At 39.0% G+C, this 22,385-nt stretch overlaps 1 protein-coding gene and 1 pseudogene across 1 annotated transcript; both read right to left on the bottom strand.

The window, feature by feature from the left end:
* Positions 1 to 4,788: 4,788 nt before the first annotated feature.
* On the bottom strand, positions 4,789 to 8,535 carry LOC137278275 (beta-porphyranase A-like; annotated as a pseudogene).
* Positions 8,536 to 13,940: 5,405 nt separating this feature from the next.
* LOC137278266 (beta-porphyranase A-like) lies at positions 13,941 to 21,138 on the bottom strand. The gene is made up of 3 exons (XM_067810510.1): positions 20,869 to 21,138; positions 19,615 to 19,759; positions 13,941 to 15,417 (listed from the first exon to the last, which is right to left on the bottom strand). The coding sequence occupies exons 1-3, from the start codon at positions 21,094 to 21,096 to the stop codon at positions 13,961 to 13,963; spliced, it is 1,830 nt and encodes a 609-aa protein (XP_067666611.1). The 5' UTR covers positions 21,097 to 21,138; the 3' UTR covers positions 13,941 to 13,960.
* Positions 21,139 to 22,385: the final 1,247 nt, after the last annotated feature.

Raw genomic sequence — 22,385 nt, 5'->3', positions numbered from 1 at the left:
CGTCGCCATCCTATGGTGCATAATTTAAATAAATTTAAAATTTTAAATGCTAAAGCACGGCGTACTTTTAAACAGAACAAACGCCAATCTTGGCAAAATTATGTATCTAAAATAAACTCTCGGACACCCATGTCCAAGGTGTGGAACATGGTCCAGAAAATTAAAGGTAAAGGTACTAAATCTACTGTCCATCATCTTAAACATGGAGATCAATTGCTTACTGATAAATCAGATATTGCTAATAAACTGGGTGAAACCCTTGCTAAACATTCTTCCTCTTCAAATTATGTACCAAAATTCAGGCAATATCAAAAACAAGAAGAAAAGAAAACTATTAATTTCAATTCCGATAATGGGGAAGATTATAATGAAACGTTTTCTATTCATGAACTCCATACTGCATTTGATCAAGCTCATGATACTGCTACAGGAGCTGATAACATACATTATCAACTCCTGAAACATTTACCAGAATCCTGTCAGGAAACTCTCCTAAATATTTTTGATGGTATTTGGACATCGGGTAACTTTCCTCCTTCATGGCGTGACGCCATAGTAGTACCAATACCTAAACCTGGACGTGATCATACGGATCCATCTAATTATCGTCCGATTTCATTAACTAGCTGTGTTTGCAAGACCATGGAACGCATGATAAATAATCGACTTGTTTGGTACTTGGAAACAAATAATCTCATAACAGATATACAGTGTGGTTTCCGCAAAAACAGAAGTACTGTTGATCACCTAGTGCGTTTAGAATCATTTGTTAAAAATGTACTAATTAATAAACAATATGCTGTGTCTATCTTTTTTGATCTCGAAAAAGCATATGACACAACATGGAAATATGGTATTTTAAGAGATTTACATGACTTTGGCTTGCGAGGTCGTTTACCTCAATTTATAGCCAACTTTTTAAATGATAGACAGTTTCAAGTTCGAGTGGGTTCTACCCTGTCTGATCATTACACTCAGGATCAGGGTGTTCCACAAGGCAGTATGCTGTCTGTCACACTTTTTAGCATAAAGATAAATAGTTTATCAAAAGTTTTAAACGATTCAATAGATGGATCGTTATTTGTGGATGATTTTAATATTTCTTGTCGTGGGAAAAACATGCATACTATTGAACGGCAACTGCAGTTGTGTTTAAACAAAATGAATAAATGGTGTCTTGAAAACGGCTTTAAATTTTCTAAATCGAAAACTAATTGTATACATTTTTGCAGAAAATATAAGCCACATAAAGACCCTGAACTATCTCTAGATGGCACTCCCATCAAAGTTGTAAAGGAGGCCAAGTTCTTGGGCCTAATCTTTGACTCCCACTTAACATTTCTGCCTCATATTAAGTCCCTTAAACCTAAATGCCTGAAGGCTTGTTGATGACTTGTTGAAAGTTGTTTCCAACTCAAAGTGGGGAGGGGATCAAGCAACCCTCTTACATCTATATCGATCACTCGTGCGTTCGAAACTTGATTATGGCTCCATCGTATATGGTGGAGCCTGCAAAAGCAATCTTAAACTTCTTGACTCCGTCCACCATCAAGGCTTAAGACTTTGTCTTGGGTCTTTCAGAACGTCACCTATTGATAGTCTCTACGTTTAGGCCGATGAACCATCTCTTACTCAACGTCGTATAAAACTGTCTTTACAATATATTACTAAATTATATTCTAATGAATCTAACCCTGCCTTTAACTGTGTGTTCAATCCCCTTTATGAGGATTTGTATAACAAAAAATCTTCTCTTGTTCCACCTCTTGGGCACCGAATTAAACCATTTATTTCTTCTGCCGGTATTGAGCTGGAAGGTATATCACCTTTCCGTCTTCTTTCTTCTCCTCCTTGGCAATTAGTTAGGCCACAAGTTGACCTAACATTAACTACATTTAAAATATCAGAAACTAATGACTTACAATATAAACAAGAATATCATCAATTAAAACATAAATATAGCAATTGCAAACCCTTATTTACAGATGGATCCAAGGACGGTGGCGCAGTGGCTTGTGCCACTGTCATTGGATCCAGAACAATATCTTCTAGATTACCCGATAATAGTTCTATTTTTACAGCTGAAGCTAACGCCATATTAACAGCTCTTAAATATATTCAAAGACACCCTAAACGTAAACAATATATAATCTATTCCGATTCTCTTTCTTGCCTTCAGGCGATTAAAAATATCTCTTGTAAACATCCACTTTTAATTGAAATTATTGAATTGTATAATACTCTTGCTACTGGCCAATACGACATCGTCTTCTGTTGGTTACCCAGCCACGTGGGCATTTCTGGTAACGCAATGGCCGATCTTGCTGCCAAGGCGGCACTCAACAAATCTGTGACACCACTTCTTATTCCATACACTGATTATAAAGCTAACATTAGATCTTATATCCGTGATCTGATGCAGAAGAAGTGGGACACCCAATTGGGAATAAATAAATTACATGAGATAAAACCTTACATTGGTTATACTTACTTGGGTTGTCAGTCCAGATTTGAAGAGGTTATTTTACGACGATGTCGCATTGGCCACACTAGATATACTCATTCATACCTACTGAAAGGTGAGGATCCTCCGTTTTGCATCCCTTGTGACTGTGTTGAATTCTCCATCATAAGGGACAAATATTTCAGTGTAAAAACAATTAAGGACCTTTTTAACACCGTAAGTTCTCATTTAATTCTTGGCTTTTTAAAAGAAATTGATTTCATCACTGAATTTTGATTATTATATTCTGTACATAGCTGCATTTTAAGCTGCAACTTGAATTGTTAGTGGCTGTACCCTCAAAGGGGGTTGAAGTACCGTAAAAGTATTGTCCTCCTGAGAGGGTACGTAAGTCCCTACACATTTCCTGTACGTTTAAACTTCCAGTGTTTGTAATCGTAGCATATGTGTATTTTTAATATTTGGCTAGATGGGACTAAATTGCTAACAGCTGAGGGGATGATGTAAATCCAACTAGGGTCCATGCAGGTAGCAAAGGTAATGTAAGTCCCCATGGCCCCTAGTATGGTGATCTACCTTCAGTTGTTGGCAATCTATAGCCGGATTTTATGTTGTATTGTCCGAATAGTGATATTAGTTTTATCTTTCCACGCTAGTTTTAATTTAAATTGTGATATTCTAGTTCTTTTACTGTCCTTCGCCGACAGATTTTATAATATACATATAATCCTTTTCTTTGTTAAATGTTCTCGTCACAATATGGCTGAAATATTGCCGATGTGACGTTAAACATTAACTCCCTCACTCACTCATATACAATACAACTGAGTCAATTCTAAAGTAATAACAACTCACAGAGGTCTTGATGTGAGAGTGATGAATTGTGATTCATACCTTGTGTTAAGAAGTATATTTTTAGTTTTAGTGATTTAAATTAGAGATTTCAATTTTAGTGGTCACGCCTTCAAAGGGGGATGCCGTAGCGTAAGATGATTGTCCTTCTAAGAAGATGCACAAGTCCCAAAACATTTGAAGTACATTTAAGCCTACCAGATTTTTAATCGAAGTACTTTTGTCACTTTAATGTAGAGCTAAATTTCAGCATGAACGCCAGTGTCTGAAGGGATGGTGGAAATCCAGCTGGGGTTCATGCAGGTAGCAAAGGTACTGTAAACCCCAATAGACCCAAGCATAGCGATTAACCTTCAGTTGTTGGCAATCTATAACCTATATTTTATATCGTATTGTCTTCTTAAATTACAATAATGTAGTTTTTCATGCTAGTTTTATGTTCATATCTGTGATACTGTAGTATATTTTTATTGCCCGTCGTGGACTAGTTTTACACTTGAAAATGTTTTCATTTTCATTATATGGACTGTTTTTGTTACGATACGGTTGCAATTATTGCCGATGTGACGTTAAATATTAATTCATTGACTCAGAGTTGCAAAACTGCTGTTTTCAGATTAGTAACTGAGATTGTTAGTGATTGATTAAAAAGTATTTAAAGAATTGTAAATGCAATTGTCTTCCAGTGAGAGTATGTTAGACTTTGCCTTTCAAAGTAAATTTAAGGCTACTATGTTTTTAATCGTAGAATATATTGTACTGTACTTCCCCGTGGTCTTTAGTGTGGAGTTTTACAGTCTAGTTTGGAAGCAGGAGTGTATTGAGTATCAGGACCCTTCTCTGTACCCAAATCAACATCACTTCATACATCATTCGTAATCTCCATGGTCCCTGGGATGGCGGTCAGTCATCAGTTCCTGGTAATTTATAGCCAGTTCTTATTTAGTTTTGTTCTTTGTACAGTATCTCATTATGGTTACCTGGTAGTTTTACCTTGTCTGTGATATTTGCTTTTTTTAATTTATACGTTTATTGATGGTGATTCATTGTTCGCGTCACGATATAGCTGAAATATTGCCGATGTGACAAAAAATAAACCTGCATATGAATCAAATTGATCACAACTCTTAGGGTGCCTTTTGCCACGTGGAAAAGGCACTGTAAGGCAGCTTGGTCTCTTCTATGTTGATCTACCTTCAGTTAGTGTTTATAGCCCAGCTTTACACTGTATTGTCCAAATTTGAAATGCTTTCTTAATTCTTAATTCATGATACAGTGATATTCTATTTGGTTTTATTGTCCTCTGTTCTCATTTTGAAAAATAATTTCAATAAGTTTATTACGAATATATAAATTCTGAAGTCACGATATGGCTGACATATTGTCATTAAGCCTATAAATATCAACTCCCCCTTTTATCTTGTGTGATACGAAATAAAAACAAGCACAAAAATTCTCAAAGTGAAATTTATCTACTGAAGTTTTCCAACAACGAGGGCGACAGATGTCACGTGACCACCATCTCCATTAAAGGTCATGCTGACGGTGTTGGTTGTGTAGACCTGTGATTCTGGAACCATGAATTCGAAACGTTCCATGTTGTTTTACGCAAGCTATCATCATTCTTCATAGAGTCAAACAGGGTGTAACCTGAAGACAAAGTCTGACCATTGAACTCAACTGCATGCGGTTTTGCATCCGCATTGAGGTCTCTGCTCACTCCTACTCTAAGGTGAGCGATATGGTATTCAGAGCTGGGTAGATGTATGGTTGTCTGTGCATGTCCGTTATTGATTGGTATGATCATGTCCTTGCCGTAGTATGTGGTCTCGTTGTTCGTGCGTAGTCCAGCAAAGTTGTAGTTGGTTTTGAACTTGTAGAAGCAGGTTGAAGATCCGGGCAGACCAACAGTGCCATGAAGCTTCGATATGTTAAAATGATAATTGTCATGAAAAGCTGGATTACCATTTTCGAGCAGAACGCATGTTTCTTCACCCGTGGAAGGGATGAGCCAGTTGTTTGGAAAGTATAGTTTAACATTCTCAAATTTACTACCATAGTTGTGGAGAAGAACTACCATCTCCTTGGTGAGAGGGTTTGCAAGGACAAGAGGTGCAACCATTCTCTCCTGCCCATTATACTGACTTGAGACTCGAAGAAATTTTTGGTCATTAGTAAAGTTTTGCCAAAACCTGAAGAATTTGGTTGGTTGAAGGGGGTGGCCATCAAGAGTAAATAAGGAATACCTCAGGGAAGGATGACCAGGGTATTGTCCATTTGACGACAGGAAGACGGTAACTCTGTCTATAAACTCTCTCATATTAAGGAAGGTAAACATGAAGCCGTTTGGTTGATAAATGGTTTCAAAGTCTATCAGTCCATTTTCAAAATTAGGACTGACTCCGAACACGTTACCGCATCCAAATTCAGTGTTAACTAATTGAACATTTTTTCCTTTCTTGATGAAAGAGTAATTTTCCACCATGTCCAGAGATGCAACTAGACGAGCTTCATTTATGCCAAAGTAAGAATAGTTTCCAGCAGTTGATATACGGAGATAGTTATAGGAATGGAAACCGAAAAAGTCCAAGTGGTCAAGAGACATATCCAGAAACTCAGCAGTTCTCTTCCAATATGTGAAGTTATCTTCGTCTGCTTGACGTAAGGCCATACTTGTGTATGTGGGTCCAGCAACTTTCATTCCATATCTGGATCTGAGTTTGTCAGCAACTGCCCTGTTGAATTCTATATTCGTTTGTGGGTCAATGATGTTTTCCGCCCAATCAGGTTCATTGATGACTTCAAATACATATGGAATTCGTCCTAATGTGAAGTCCTTGCAACCCTGGACCATCAGTGACACGAACTCTGATGCTGCATCAACATTATTGGGGAATTTGCCATGATGTTTTGACTTATTCATCCAATCTGGCCAGTTTAAACCTGTAAATAATTTCCAGAGACAAGCAAATCAAGCATTCATTCCATGTTAAACTACCTTCTGTGTACTATAAGGGATATTTAAAATTTAGTTTTGTCAGTAAACTACAGTACCGTTTTGCTGAGTTCCATTCAGGATCAAAACCAATGTTCTCTGCCCTCAGTAAGGAACAAACTGCTCAGACTCACACATATTCCTGCAGCTGGTTGCGAGTTAATTGTGCTTTAACCTAAAATCACACATACTGGCGCCCTGGTTTCTCAAGACTTCACCCAAACACAGCAATATTAATAATGGCGACCTATAAAGCTAACAAAAAAATGCAGTCACCAGTAGAAGTATTGGGGGGGGGGGGGGGGGAGTTCCTTTATAGGTGGCACAGGATGCATGATACAGACGCTATGGACGCGCTCTTCTGTGCAGGAGACAGACTGTTGGAAGGATAAAAAACATACCACAATAATTTACCTCATCCATTTCACCAGATACTTTCAACCATGTCAGATGAATGAGATTCTTTATGTGATATCTTAAAATGAAAAAAAGGAAGTAGGGTGCTTCGGGGTTTTTTTGCTAATATGATATGACGACAGCTACATTGCAGCTTACATGGAATGTATGTACAACTTGATTCCAGGACAGTTGGCTGTGATGAGTTTTACCTTCGTCCACTCAAGTATCCTAAGCCTAACCATGGGTACTCTATAGCCCCTACAGGAGACGCTTTCTGTCCGGGGTGGTCCAAGGGCTCTGAGCCAGGGGATTCCGTAAAGGATTCTTCACTACCCACTCTCTAAGGGCTGGAACGGCTACAAACCGTGAGTGTGGTCTGGATGAACAGCTGGTTGAAATAGACATATACTGAACAAGAAATTCATATAAACATGTGGGCACTGGTATAAGTGGACATATATGCAGTATACTTAAGGATGATCAATCACGTCTATGGGTGGCGAGTTAGCCTAGCAGTTATACTGCCCGGGGTGCGGGTTTCCCTCAGAGGCAGAATGTGTAAAGTCCATACGTTGTGTCTTCTACTTTATACCACCGGAATGTTGTTTCAAGGTGTAAAGCCACACTCAATCTCCAATAATTACCAGTAAAATGTCTGTTAAAATACCAATGAATATGGAGGGAGTGACATATTTGAATAAGTATTTTCTATATACAATACAGGTGCAAGGAAACAAGCGAGGACATGTTAAAGATTGTTAATGGTGTTGTCCAGAGGAAAACACCAACAACTGTCACATCAACAATATATGTTCCTATTATATATCTTTCTTCAAACGTTTGATTGACTTGCCTTGTATGTTCCAGACCATCTTGGAGATGTTATTCCCGTAGCCATTCAGTTGGTTCATGTAGGTCGCAAATGTCACTTGCTGACGTCCAGGGTCCTGGAGGTAAGCTGGATCTGGGTATTCCGGCCGACTAGGACTTTGTGGCCACTGAAGGAAAAACGATGATTAACTGTGCACAGCTTTCATGGGATGACAAGATACAGATAAATCTTCCCAGGACAGATAAACCATTAGCTTTGAAATGGTGACGCAATCCGAATTACCAAAATAAGATATTTTAACCTGCTCAGGTACCTGTACTTCAATACCACTGTGTTTATGTAATATATTTTAGGGACGGAACTATTCTACCACAGATCTACACGGGGAAGAACTGTTAGCGTTACCCACCTCTCACCACGGGTGCCCCACGCCTAATGAGTGCTCTAAGCATTACAGTTTGTACTTTTGCTCACTTGGGTATTGCTTGTTTAATTGTTTGTTTAACGCAGAACTAGACAATCCAATCTATGAGGTAGTAAATGCTCGTGAGGATCCGGGATAGAACTGATCATATGATCACTGGATGGTAAGGTCAACCAACTTTGCTGTAAGAGTTTGTCAGATATCATTATCTACAAGTACATAAAATCATGCATGGGAGATATCATTTACAAAATTATCATTATATATGCACAAGGCGTTTTTCATAGTACTTCCATTGGCAAAAAGATCATCCCTCAGGTCTCTCTATGCCCTCTCTAAATGCCCTTCAAAGACCTCAGGTCTCTGTTCACCCACCGTCCGGGAGCTGTTCCGATAGATTTACAGTTTGGAATTAAATTCTATTGGGTGAGGCCGTTTATTTTATTCCATCTTTCAGGTTCATAGTGGACACGTCCACCTTCAGAGAGCCACTGGTTGGAGATTGTGATAGTTGTGTCAGCGAGCGCTGCTCCACACAACAACAAGGGCCAAAGGAGCAGCAGGAACATTTTGCAGTGAAAGTATGATACTTCTGTTCACAGCAGAAATTTTAAAATGTTTTTTTTTTCAAACATGGGAGACATGGGAGAACAACACGTGACAATTTTAGATAGTCCCATTATTTCAGATAAATAGAAAAAGTGGATGATAAGAATGTTCTGGTCCAGACTCGATTACTAGCATTTACAGGCCACCGCCATCTAGCTGGAACATTCCTGAATGTGGCAAACCAACCGTGTTGGAGAACTGACCCAATTCAAAATAGTGTACTCCCAATATGCTAACAACAAAATGCAGTCACCAGTAGAAGTATTGGGGGGGGGGTCCTTTATAGTCTGTTTCAAGGTAAGTTTGGTGACACTGTGACCGCAAGACTGAAGAAATTGGTGACCAATAACAAATGTCACAGTTATATATATATGATGAACCCCCACTTCATCATGGTCACGTTGACGGTCAGTTCACTGTAATGAGTGAGTGAGTTAGTGAGTTGATGTTTAACGTCACATCGGCAATATTTCAGCCATATAGTGGCGTCTGTTCTTTGTAAACGTACAGGGTGGACACAATCTGCTTTACTTCAACTATAAGCTTAAGGTTAAGAACAGTAAGAATAAGAAGAATCTACTGATGATTCTTAAAACCATTATATAATTATTTCAAAATCATTATATACGTCTTGCTTAGTTAGTGTAAGGTGCATACTAGTATATGATGTACGTATGTAGCTTATGACTTAAAAGTTAAGTAGACTATACCATATACCATTGCCTACTAGCCTAATACAGACTTCACCCTAATCTCTCTGATATTTCAACACAAAAATGGGCACTGAAGAGTAAACCTTTAATGGTTCACTAGCAGGAAGGCGACTCTTTTGGACGTGTATAAACGTGATTTGTTTTTCGTTTTCGACTTCGTGCGAAAAGTGTGGACGTTTGCAACAATGGGTTCGGGTGTTTATACAATGACCCTAAAATCAAAGGAAGGCGACAGCCACAAGACGTTCACTTTCATTCTATTCATACATGTGCATTTACAAAATATTTCTCTTCTTAATTCTAATATTAACTTCCTTCTTAATCATTAACATATGTTTAAAATATGTACAAAGTATCATCTAACATGCTATCATAGTATCACTTTATAATACTTTCACTTAAAATATGTACATTGGTCGTTTACACTGCCCATCTTAATCATTACAATATGTACAAAGTATCATCTAACATTCTAATAATTCAAGTTAAGTGCATGTATTAATAATATATTATATATAGCACAAACAAAAAGGAACACCCTAAAATCTGATCGTCATATATACACTTAAACATGGTTTGGCCATTCATACTTCAAAGGTGAATGCAACTTTTTTTTGTGTGCTGAATGAGCACTTAAATTAACATCTTAGGGCTTGAAGTGAAGCAACTGATACAGTATTCGTTGAGTTTGAGTGAAATGAAACATTGCCAAAAACAGTGAAACTCAAATGTGTTGAAACACACCATGTTCGATTCAAACGCTCAAGCACAACAGACTGGTGCATGTGGAGGACAGACTTCCCAAGCAGCTTGAGTTGACATGTACTTTAAAAAAACTCAACAGACAGTTTTAAAGCCTCATAATGTCTTCTACAAATCGTTACGCGCCCACGTCAGAAGCAGGGCCATTGCATGGTTACAAGCTGGTGAATTCTTAAGAAGCGTTGTTCGCCGTCCGTGTCTCCCTCTGTGCTTCACAGACGAGGTGTCAACTTGAACGACCCAAGAGCTGTGTTTAGTCGCCACTCTTATGTTTATCATATCATCATCACCCGTGAACCCCATAAACATTACTAAAACAAAAATGAGACATGCAGCTTTATGGATGACAACTTCTTGTTTATTACATTGAGCGACGTATCGATGTAGATTCTTACATCGTTTTCATTACATCAAATCAAATGTGTTACTTCGTGCGAATAACTAAGGGCTGCGTAGACACGCCTTCAATATTACGGCTGGTATGCCAATCCCTGAGCAATCCATTTTCAAGGGTCTTTCACTGATTGGATATATTATTGACTGGGTTGTTGTGAGTGAGTGAGTGAGTGAGTGAGTGAGTGAGTGAGTGAGTGAGTGAGTGAGTGAGTGAGTGAGTGAGTGAGTGAGTGAGTGAGTGAGTGAGTGAGTGAGTGAGTGAGTGAGTGAGTGAGTGAGTGAGTGAGTGAGTGAGTGAGTGAGTGAGTGAGTTGATATTTAACGTCACATCGGCAATATTTCAACCATATCGTGACGGGACAATAACATTGAAATGGAATATATGAGCACCATGAAAACCTGTCGACAAAGGACAGTAAAACAACTAGAATATCACAAATTCAATTAAAACAAGCATGGAAAGTTAACACTAATATCACTATTGAGACAATACAATATAAAAACAGACTATATATCGCCAACAATAGAAGGTAGATCACCACACTAGGGACCATGGGGACTTACAGTACCTTTGCTACCTACATGGACCTCAGTTGGATTTACACCATCCCTTCAGCTGCTGGTGAGTGTACGAAACGTTAGCCAAAATTTAAATAACATGAATACTACGATTAAAAACGTGGTAGGCTTAAATTTATATCAAATGTTTTGGGACTTACGTACCCTCTCAGGAGGACAATAATTTTACTATACTTCAACCCCCTTTGAGGGTACAGCCACCAACAATTCAACTTATTTATCTGAGCTACCAATATTTAAAATACAAATATTTACAGAACATATTACTCAAACTTCAACCAAAAAATCAATTTCTTTTAAGAAACCAGTAACTAAATGAGAAGCAACAGTGGTAAAAAGATCCTTGATGGTTTTGACATTCAAATACTAATACAGGATATGCTTGACCGTGACTCTCTCATCACAATGGATACAAAATGGAGGATCCTCACTTTTTAACAGGTACGCATGAGTATGTGTGGCCAATACGACATCGTCGTATAACCTCTTCAAATCTCGACTGACAACCCAAGTGGGTATAACCAATGTAAGGTTTTATCTCATGTAATTTATTTATACCTATTTGGGTGTCCCACTTCTTCTGCATCAGGTCACGGAAATAACACCTAATGGTGGCTTTGTAATCACTGTAAGGAATAGGCAGTGGGGTCACAGATTTGTTGAGTGCTGCTTTAGCCGCAAGGTCAGCCAATGTGTTACCAGAGATCCCTACATGGCTGGGTAACCAACAGAAGACGATGCCGTATTGGCCAGTAGCAAGATCATTATACAATTCAATAATGTCAATTAAAAGTGGATGTTTACAAGAAATATTTTTAATAGCCTGAAGGCAAGAAAGAGAGTCGGAATATATTATATACTGTTTACGTTTCGGGTGTCTTTGAATATATTTAAGGGCTGTTAATATGGCGTTAGCTTCAGCTGTAAAAATAGAACTATTGTCTGGTAATCTAGAAGATATTGTTCTGGATCCAATGACAGTAGCACAAGCAACTGCGCCACCGTCCTTGGATCCATCTGTATATAAGGATTTATAATTGTTATATTTATGTTTCAATTGATTATATTGTTGTTTATACTGTAATTCATTGGCGTCTGATTTTTTAAATGTAGTTAATGTAAGGTCAACTTGTGGCTTAACCAACTGCCAAGGAGGAGAAGAAAGAAGACGGGAGGGAGCTATATTTTCCAGCTCAATGCTAGAAGCAGCAAGAAATGGCTTAATTCTGAGCCGAAGAGGCGGAAGAAGGGAAGACGTTTTGTTATACAAATCCTCATAGAGAGGATTCACAATGTTTGGATTGAGAGGAGAACGTGATTATTGCCAGTACACATATCTTGCACTTCACAAGATCAGGCATGTTTTATCTATGAGTTGATTGATTTAAGATAGTCCAGTTCGACGTCGCAAGATGCCATATTTCTGCTTGGTGTTAACTTCCGGTGCAAGCCAATTTATGATCTCGTTTAATCAAGTGTTCATGTATTATTTTAATTTCCCTTATACTTGCCCCTTCATCAGGTGAATGACAGTGAATACATTATTATTGCTGTTTTTATTATTTGTACTGTGTGTTGTGGCTTGCGCGCATTAAGTAAGTGCTCTTTTCACTTGATTTGCTTCATTTTCACTCATGCTTCATATGACAGACATATTGAATTCCTCATATTAAAGTCAACTGAGAGTTTAATCAATACTACTGACCGTCCTTCAAAACGTTGCTGTGTGTTAATGATGTTTATCATATCCCATATATTGTACTGTGTAAAGAAAGATATGTGCATGATTATTAACAGTTCAACCATAGTATTTATTACATTCCGCTGTATATTTTCTATTATTCATTTCATTGTCTGTCTCGCATACCGTGTAAATGAACATTCTATCGATGTAAACAGGTTACTAATAGGGGCTCCTGCTTGATAACCTTTTTGTGCATATTTTTAGGATCACAATTCTAAATCTATTGGGTTGATTTATAACATCCGCAAAACCAGAATGTATCTAACAGAGACCACCTCCACAGTGTACCAGTTAAGAGCGTCCGCCCTAAGAGGGGTAGGTCGCGGGTTCGATCCCCGGCTGCATCATGCTAAAAGACGTTAAAACATGATACTTGTTGTTCCGTGTTTGGTATTAATGAGTACAACAAGGACTGGTCGGCTCGGAGTCAGTATAATGTGTCTGAGTGCATACATGCACACACATGCATATGATGTGGCATTCTTTGTAGTATCTCTGTCCGCCAGCACTATACGACAGCTTGAGACATCACGCCGTCATATGAGCGTAATGTAAAGAGCGACGTTAAACCTCATCAATGTTTCGAGCGTTTTTTTCTAATTTGCATAATCATTGATTAGGTGATGGTTATTAATGGTTCGCAATGTTTGGCGTTTTGAGTTGTGGGTCACATTTGGCAACAGTATTTTTAGCGGCAGGCCTCTTTAGATAACACACCAGAGTTAACTATCCTTGTTCGAGAAATTTCAAAGTGAATGGCGATAGCCGCACATTGCTCCAATGTTCCAGACATTGTGTCAGTGTATATCAAGGCTTGTTGTCGTGTTGAGGGACACACACAGGAATTTACACTCGGAATTACTGGAGTTGTGTGCCGCTGCCTTTTGTAACGCCTATTTGTCAACAACATCATCTACATCACTATCGTTTGACAAAGTCTGACTGCTGACTTTTTGAACAAGCTTCAATTGGTATTTCTGCTCTCTCTGTGCAATACCAAGATTCTGGTGAGTTAATTTTCTTGTCCTGTTACCTGACTTTTGACTCAGTTGCACTGTACTAGAAATCTGCATTGTGATTCATTGTAGCTTGCTCATCGTTTGCTCAGTATATTTCAGACTTGTCTGCTTTTTGTAAATGGCACCCTTTTTATATATACACAACGAACAAAGAACTGAACAATGATTTTATCTAATGAAGCTTGCCAGCAACCAGTGCGACGGATGTCACGTGACCACCGTTTCCATCAAATGTCATGGTCACTGTATTTGACGTGTGGACCTGTGATGCCGGAACCATGAAGACCCACACGTTCCACTTTGTTTTCCTGTTAACCTTTGTGGCATCAAACAACATGTAACTCGAAGATAACGTGTGGCCATTGAAGACAACGGTCTTGGGTTTTGCATTGGCATTCTTGTCGCGGCTAATTCCTACTCTAAGATACGATGAATGGTATCCGGAGCTGGGTAGATCGATGGTTGTCTGTGCATGTCCGTTGCTGATAGGGATGATCATTTTCTTGCCATAGTATGTGTTCTCGTTATCCGTGCGTATTCCATTAAAGTTGTAGTTAGTTTTAAACTTGTAGAAGCAGGTTGACGATCCAGGCAGACCGACGGTGCCATGAAGCTTAGACCTGTCGAAATGGTAATTGGCATGAATAGATGGATTGCCATTGTCGAGCAGAACGCATGTTTCTTCACCAGAGGAAGGGTTAAGCCAGTTGTTGGGAAAGTCCAGTTTAACATTCTCGAATTTACTTCCATAGTTGTGGAGTAGAACCATCATCTCTTTTGTGTGAGGATTTGCAAGGGCGAGTGATGCAACTACTCTCTCCTGTCCATTGTATTGACTGGAGATACGGAGGAATCTGTGGTCATAAATAAAATTTTTCCAAAACGTGAAGAATTTTGTCATCTCACGAGGTTGTCCTTGCATTGTAAATAAGGAATTCCGAAGGGAAGGATGACCTGGATATTGCTCATTCGAAAAGAGAAATACGGTAACTCTGTCGATAAACTCTCTCAGGTTAAGGAAAGTAAACATGAAGCCGTTTGATTGATAAATGGTCTGAAAGTCTATTAGTCCATTTTCAAAACCGGCTGGAACTCCTGACACGCCTAATCCAAATTCAGTGTTAATTAGCTGAACGTTCTTTCCTTTCTTGATATGGGAATAATTCTCCACCATGTCAAGAGAAGCAACCAGACGAGCTTCGTTGATGCCAGAGTTGGTATGGCTTCCACCTGAGATATGCAGATAGTTGTAGGAATGGAACGAGAAAAAGTCCAAGTGATCAAGAGACATGTCCAGAAACTTTGCAGTTCTTTTCCAGGAGCTGAAGTTATTTTCATCTGCTTGTCGTAATGCCATACTAGTGTACGACGGTCCGGCAACTTTCATTCCAAATCGTGATTTCAGCTTGTCGGCCACGGCTCTGTGAAAGTCTATATTCGTTTGTGGGTCAATAACATCTTCGTACCAGTCAGGTTCATTGATGACCTCAAATATGTGGGGAAGGCGACCGCCTGTGTAGTCCTTGGCACTCTGAACCATCAGCGATACAAACTCTGATGCAGCGTCAACATTGTTTGGGAATCCGCCATGATGATGAGACTTATCTATCCAGGCGGGCCAGTGTCTACCTGGAACATGAGCGAGTGAGTTCATTTTCATTCTACTTTTAGGAATTTTCCATCAGTATCATTGCAAAAACTGGCCTTCACGCATTATTCCCGTATTATTCCCATACACGGAACTGAACAGGGGTCTTCAGCATGACAAGTGAGTCTTTACCACTACGTGACAGAAACATGTGTGAGAAGAGATAATGTAAGGGTCGAGTGACTGAGTTAAAAATTTAACGTCATCCTCGCAACATTTTTGATGAGAAATATTTTGCATGCACAATAAATACAATACATTAGAACATAAAAAGAGGCTATAGTAACGCCAAAAACTGAAGGTAGATCACCATACTTGGATCCATTAGGACTTAAGTACTGCTGGATTTACACCATCCCTTCAGGCACTGGCGATTGTATTGATCTTTTGTTATAATCATAAACAACAAATGGAGAACAACATTTGCCTCGAATGTTTTGGGATTTATGAATGGCAGACACCAGAAGTCCGTGATAATAAAATGACTGAGTAAATAAGAAAGTGAATTGCTGGGCCGTAATAATTTCCAGTTGCAGGTTTTGTGTCCCCAATGCCCATTTACTAGCTGAATAGAACTCGCACAAGAGTGAGTGAGTAAAGTTATGTTTATGCCGCACTCGTTTGGATCAGACCAGTGACCAACAGCATGAAAACTGATATGCGCAGTGGGGAACCGATGACGTATCAACCAAGTCAGGACGACTGACCAACTGATCACATTAGTCGCCTCTTACAACAAGGATAGTCGCCTTTTGTGGCAAGCATGAGTTTCTGGACACCTATTCTACCCCGGATCTTCAAGGACCAGTACCTGCACCATAGACTGATAGGACAAAAACTGTAAAAGGTAAAGCATTCAGATTATCATTAGACACTGGGACACCTGTTCGAGGTTGGCTTTGTCCAAGGTATCTCTCTCTAACGCTATATCACTCTTTTTATACTCACCGCCAAAAGAAACGCGACATTCCTCAATATCTACTGTGACGTAAATCAACAGTGGCTTTCTGATATGTAATTGATTCCGTTAATGCTGTTTTTCGAGGCAAAACCTGTTTACTACAGACACAGCGTATGTGACGTCACACATCGCTGATGTGAACGTAGTGCCGAGACAGGTCTTGAAATAGAATGACATTATTTCCATGATGCTCTTGCTCTTATGATGCCGATGATAGATGTTACTGCTTAACGTCTGTGTTCGCATGTTCACAACAGTGACCGTGTTTAACAGTCCCGTTTAAGAGCTACCGAACGTCAGAGAGCTGTAGGGACTATTGAGGCAGCAGGTTGGAGCTTCCAACGCGTCGCCAGGCATTATGGAACTCATCAGTTCATCTGACCACTATCAGCAGACAAACACTGTTGCTGACCACCCTCGTGGCGGACGTCCACGTGTAAACGTCACACTGGCAAGACCACTCCATTGTGACCTCTCATTTGACAAGTTGCTTCATACCAACTACCACAACAGCACGTAAGACCGTAGGAAGACACAGCAGACCCACACGTCGCCATCATACTCTGGTTTACTTTGCCTTCGAGCACTTTTGACGTGCTGGACTGAACTGGGCGGCAGTCCATCGCAAATGGTGCAATGGATAGTGGCAGAACATCGTCGTCTCAGATGAAAGTCGCTTTTGCATCGTCATCTCAGAAGGCAGAGTGAAAATATGACGTCGTCAAGGTGAAAGATTCTCAGAACCATGTGTTTTGGAGAGAGATCATTGAGCAAGGCCTTCCCTCATGTTTTGGGGTGAAATAAGTTTGGGCGACATGTACAACATGTAATCTTTCAGACCAATTCGCACGGTCTTGGTAGGGGTGTTAATGCGCAGCCCTGAATCGACGAAGTGTTGACACTAGTAATTCGTCCAGTTTTCTTTCGAAGACGTCATCTTGTTTTTCAGCACGATAAAGCGGGAGTGCACACTGCAAGACTGACACAGACATTCTTCCAGATCAACAACATTCATACAATGATTAGCCAGCTTTGATTTGAATCCCATCGAACGCCTCTGGGATGAGATGGAAAGACAAGTTCACCAACAGTAAGCACGCACAGATAACTTGCAACGACTACAACGGAATGTTGTTGACGCTTATAACAACATTCCCAACAGGTCCATTCGACGTCCCTTCAACAGCATTGGGAGGTGATATGTTACTGATGCCAATGGGGGTCACAGCCGTTATTGACGTTAACTCCATCACAAGGGACAATTATTTCAAATCAAGAACTATGATGGACCTTTTTAGTAGCTTAAGTTCTCATTTAATTTTTGCATATTTAAAAGAATTAGATTTGTTATCTGACTTGTAAATATATAAACATTTTATGATAGGAAGTTGAATTAGTAACTGAGATCGTTAGCGGCTGTATCCTCGAAGGGTGTTGAAGTACCGTAAAATAATTGTCCTCCTGAGAGGGTACGTAAGTCCCAAAACATTTGAGGTCAAATTTAATCTTCCATTTTTTTGTAGCTGTAGTATTTCTGTCATTTTAATTTGTGGCTAATCTTGCATACAATCTCCAGCAGCTGAGGGGATGGTGTAAATCCAGCTAGGGTCTATGCAGGTAGCAAAAGTCCCCATGGCCTCTCGTATGGTGATCTACCTTCAGTTGTTCTCGATCTATAGAGCCTGTTTTTATGGTATTGTCTGAATAATGATGTTAGTTTTAACTTTCCAAGCTAGTTTTATTTATTATTGTGATACTCTAGTTGTTTTACTGTCCTTCGTTGACAGGTTGTTTACTATATATATATAGATTCCTCTTTTCAAGACTGTTCTCGTCACGATATGGCTGCAAGATTGCCGATGTGACGTTAAATATTAACTCACTCACTCACTATTGACGTTAACGTGTGTTTCCCGTTAAGGTTTCCAAATTGATTTATTGGATTTTCCTGTCATGTGAAAAATAAACATACCAAGTGCTTTTTTCGAGTTATCGCTGACTTTTTTGAAAGTAAAGTTAGTCAAAAAAATGCCATGTTTTATTCATTGTCAATACCTTCATTTCACACTATTCACGTTACTTATGGTGGTGATTGTATACATCGCTGAGAGAGTGAGTGAGTGAGTTCAAAGTCACAGCGTCAATATTTCAGCCATATCGTGACAAACTTGGTGCCACACTGGAGACCATGTGGAATTACAGTACATTTACCCTATATAGGGTCTAGCTAGATTTACACTTCAGCTGTTATCGATTTAGACACATCTAGCCCAAAATTAAAAAGACACAAATGCTACGATTATAAACAGTGGAAAGTTTAATGTAATTGTAATGTTTTGCGACTTACTTACCGTGTCAGGAGGACAATAATTTCACAGTACCTTAGCCTCCTCGATGATTCAGCCACTAACCATCTGAGTTACTAATTCAAAGATCCAATCCTAAAATATTTATCTAATTACAAATCAATTTAATAATAATAACAATTCTCTTTTTTTTTTACCAATGCAATAATTAAATGTGAACTGATATTGTTAAAAAGATCGTTCGTAGTTCTTGATTTGAAATAGGTATCCCTAGTGATGGAATACTAAACACAGTCTATCGGGATGTTCTAGACAGTGATTCACACGCGATGGAAAAGGAGGATCTTCGCCGTTCATAAAATATTCGTGCGTATATCATATATGGCCAATGCGACATGGTTGCATAACGACGTCTTCAAATCTGGACTGACAACCCAAGTGAGTGTAACGGATATGGTTTCATTGCATGTTATTTATTGATACCTGCTAGGGTGTCATACTTCTTCTGCATCGGCTAGCTTTGTAATTAGTGTATCAAATAAGAAGTGGCGTCACAGATTTAATTTGGCATTGAAGTCGCCCATCGTATTACCAGGGATTCCAAAAAGATAACCAACAGATCACGATGTCGCATTGGCCAATAGCAAGATAATTATACAATTCAATACTTTCTATTAAGAGTGGATGTTTACAAGAAAGATTTGTGATAGTCTGAAGACATAAAGAGAATCGGAAAATGTTATGTGTTGTAAATATTTACGATATCTTTTATATATTTAAGAGTTGGTAAGATAGCGTTAGCTTTTCTGTTGTGAAAATACAGCTGTACTTGGGTAGTCGAGAAGATATTCTTCTATATCCAATGACAGTGGCACAAGCTCTCTCTAAAAGAGTTTAGTAACGTCTCATACCTTCTATGTTCCAGACAATGTTAGCGATGTTGTTCCCATAGTTACTGAGTTGTTGCATATACCATGACCACGTTTTTGACTGGAGCGCGTGGTCCTGGAGATATGTAGGGTCTGGGTAGCCATGGTGACTGTGGCTTTGAGGCCACTGAAAAAAAAATACATTGACAAGAACTTAGATGCCGTTCCATTCTGGGGACATCATCAATGACATAATGTCAAACGTAAATACTTTACAATGTGATGTTACAAAATCTGTCACCAAAGTAGAGATTGAAACTAGCATGGAACGTAAAATGATATCATATTTAGGAAATTATAACATAAAAAGTGAGCGAGTGAGTCACACTGGCAATATCTCATCCATATCTTTACCACTTAGCATCACTGAATTTATCTTTGTTTGAAACCACTGAGTATCGCAGAATATCCTATGTTTGAAACAACTAACGAAATAAACACCGATGAATATCTGTGTTTGAAACCACTTTTCAACAGAATATCTCTGGGTTTGAAACAGATAAATCTTTTCAACAAATAACAGATTGAGTGAGCGAGTTAAAATTACAATCACATGGGCAGTATTTCAACGGTATCGCGACTTTCAAAGTTTTATGTATAAATGAAAATTATGTTACATACAAACTTGTGTACTTACCTGTCTACTAAGGACAGTGAAATAACCTATTTTTCACAGAATTATACTGCAAAGTAGCATGTGAGCATAAAACACTATTTCTATCTTTATGCAAACGGACTATAGATTACCAACAGTCGAAGGTATATCACGATACTTGGGATCAAGGAGACTTACAGAAACAGAGATTCAGCAGTGTAGCAATGTAGTCTGTTCCAGACATACCGATAGGAGACCTGTCCCGTGATCATTAAAGTATGTATTATTTCCTACACATTAACTGCCTCATTTCCATCGCATGGCAAAGCATAGACTTTGTTGGAGTGTGTGAGCGAGTTAGGTGACATTGGCAGTATTTCAGCCATGCGAGTAAATCAAATCATAGATTCATAAAAAATAAAATTGAACTAGGCATCCCTGTCAACGGTTGGGTTAACAACGTAACACTTACAGATGTATACTTAAAAGTATTTAAGAATTAAGGCAATATAGATGGAGAAAGTCAATGTAGATCACCTTACTAAGCACCGTGGGGAGGCGTCTGCTTGAACAGCAGTACATCGAAATCACACATTTTCCAAAATCTTTTCTTTCTGTATAATGTTTTACCTAATACGTACATTTGGAAAAAGGTTTATGTCTCTGTTCACCCAGCGCCCGGCAGCTGCTCGGATGGATTTCATATTTGGTATTAGGTTCAACTGGGTGAGCCCATTAACTTTGTTCCACCGTTCAACTTCATAGTGCATACGTCCACCCTGGGACAGCCACTCGTTGTAGATCGTGACAGTTGTGTCAGAGGACGCTGCTCCCCACAGCAATAAGGTGTACAGAACCGGTAGCAACATTTCACATGCTGCTATCAAGAAATTCTGCTTTTAAATGTTTGTTTCAGGGTTGTGGCCAACGTGGGAAAGTAGCACATGACAGTCCTCAGGTAATAGTCAAAACATGTTTGAGATAAGAGTAGATAAAGTAAGTGGTATGGAAACGTGTCTCTGTCTAAACAGAGTCATCCCCTCAAGCATCATATCTGTAAAGGGTTAGAACTGGTCTTCAGCAACCCATACTTGTCGCAAGAGACGACTAACTGGATCAGGTGGTCAGGCTCGCTGACATGTCATCGTATTTCAGTTGCGTAAATAGATGCAGAAGCTGCTGATCACTGGAGTGTCTGGTCCACAATCGATTATTTCCAATCGACAGGCGAGTGAGAGCGTGAACATTTAAAGTCACATCAGCAATATTTCAGCCTTGTTGTGACTGGAACTAGTTTATTCTTGTTATACCTGAATATCTGCCATCGAGGGACAATATAAAAACTATTAGTATATTACAGGATGTTAAAACTAGTTGCAGGAGGATAAAATAGCTCATTGTATGTTACGATACACAAGTAAATATGGGTCTATAAACTAGGAGTTCAGAGATCATTGTATGTTTTCAACCATTTCATAGGTGTATGTTCATGAATTGCTGTCAGGTATCTTATTTGAATAATGCTCTATCGAAGGGGTTGCATGCAGTGGATATATCACTGCAACCAATTGATATGTAGTTTCCAACAGGCATGAAACGATCTATGTTACTGATAGATAGATTCAAGTATACGACCTCTCATGTTAATCCTTAAAACTTCCGTGCTTCCAGGCGGCCTCATATGCTTTTTTTCAAGATTGAAGAAAACTGATACTTATGTGTTTTGTAGTTCTGGCAGCACGCTCGGATAAGGATTCTGAATGTTTTCAACGATCGATAGCATGTCTGTTTATCTGGCAAACGTATTGAATATTTGTAATAAGGTTATTAATTTCCAGATTCCAAACGTATCAATTATTTACAAATTGTTCATGGTTTTACCAACACAGCAAACCTGGATTCAGATACGAAAGGTCAGGCTGTGGTCACAGGCACTCTGAACAATCAAAGAGACAATTTCACTATTGTTCGGAAACATACTTAAATATATGAGACCTATACATCAGGTATTACACATTAGATGGTATCTTAAGTAAAACATTCAGCCTTCAGTAGAAGTTCCTGAAAAGCCCCCCAATAAATTCCGATATCTCGTATAATTCCACGTTGAAACAAGGTAAGTAATGAAGCTTTGTGTGGACAGGCGTTTCAAAAAGAG

This window comes from Haliotis asinina, chromosome 1, assembly GCF_037392515.1.
Source record: "Haliotis asinina isolate JCU_RB_2024 chromosome 1, JCU_Hal_asi_v2, whole genome shotgun sequence".
Classification (NCBI taxonomy): domain Eukaryota; kingdom Metazoa; phylum Mollusca; class Gastropoda; order Lepetellida; family Haliotidae; genus Haliotis; species Haliotis asinina.
This window is presented reverse-complemented; position numbering and strand designations above follow the sequence as displayed.

Bases quoted from the DNA above. Each gene is read 5' to 3' on its own strand.
- LOC137278266 (XM_067810510.1), bottom strand. From the start codon at position 21,096: ATGTTGCTACCGGTTCTGTACACCTTATTGCTGTGGGGAGCAGCGTCC. The intron at 19,760-20,868 runs GTACGTATTAGG...TTTTTTTTTCAG, and splicing joins ACATAAACCTTTTTCCAAAT to TGGCCTCAAAGCCACAGTCA. The intron at 15,418-19,614 runs GTATGAGACGTT...CTCATGTTCCAG, and splicing joins CATTGTCTGGAACATAGAAG to GTAGACACTGGCCCGCCTGG.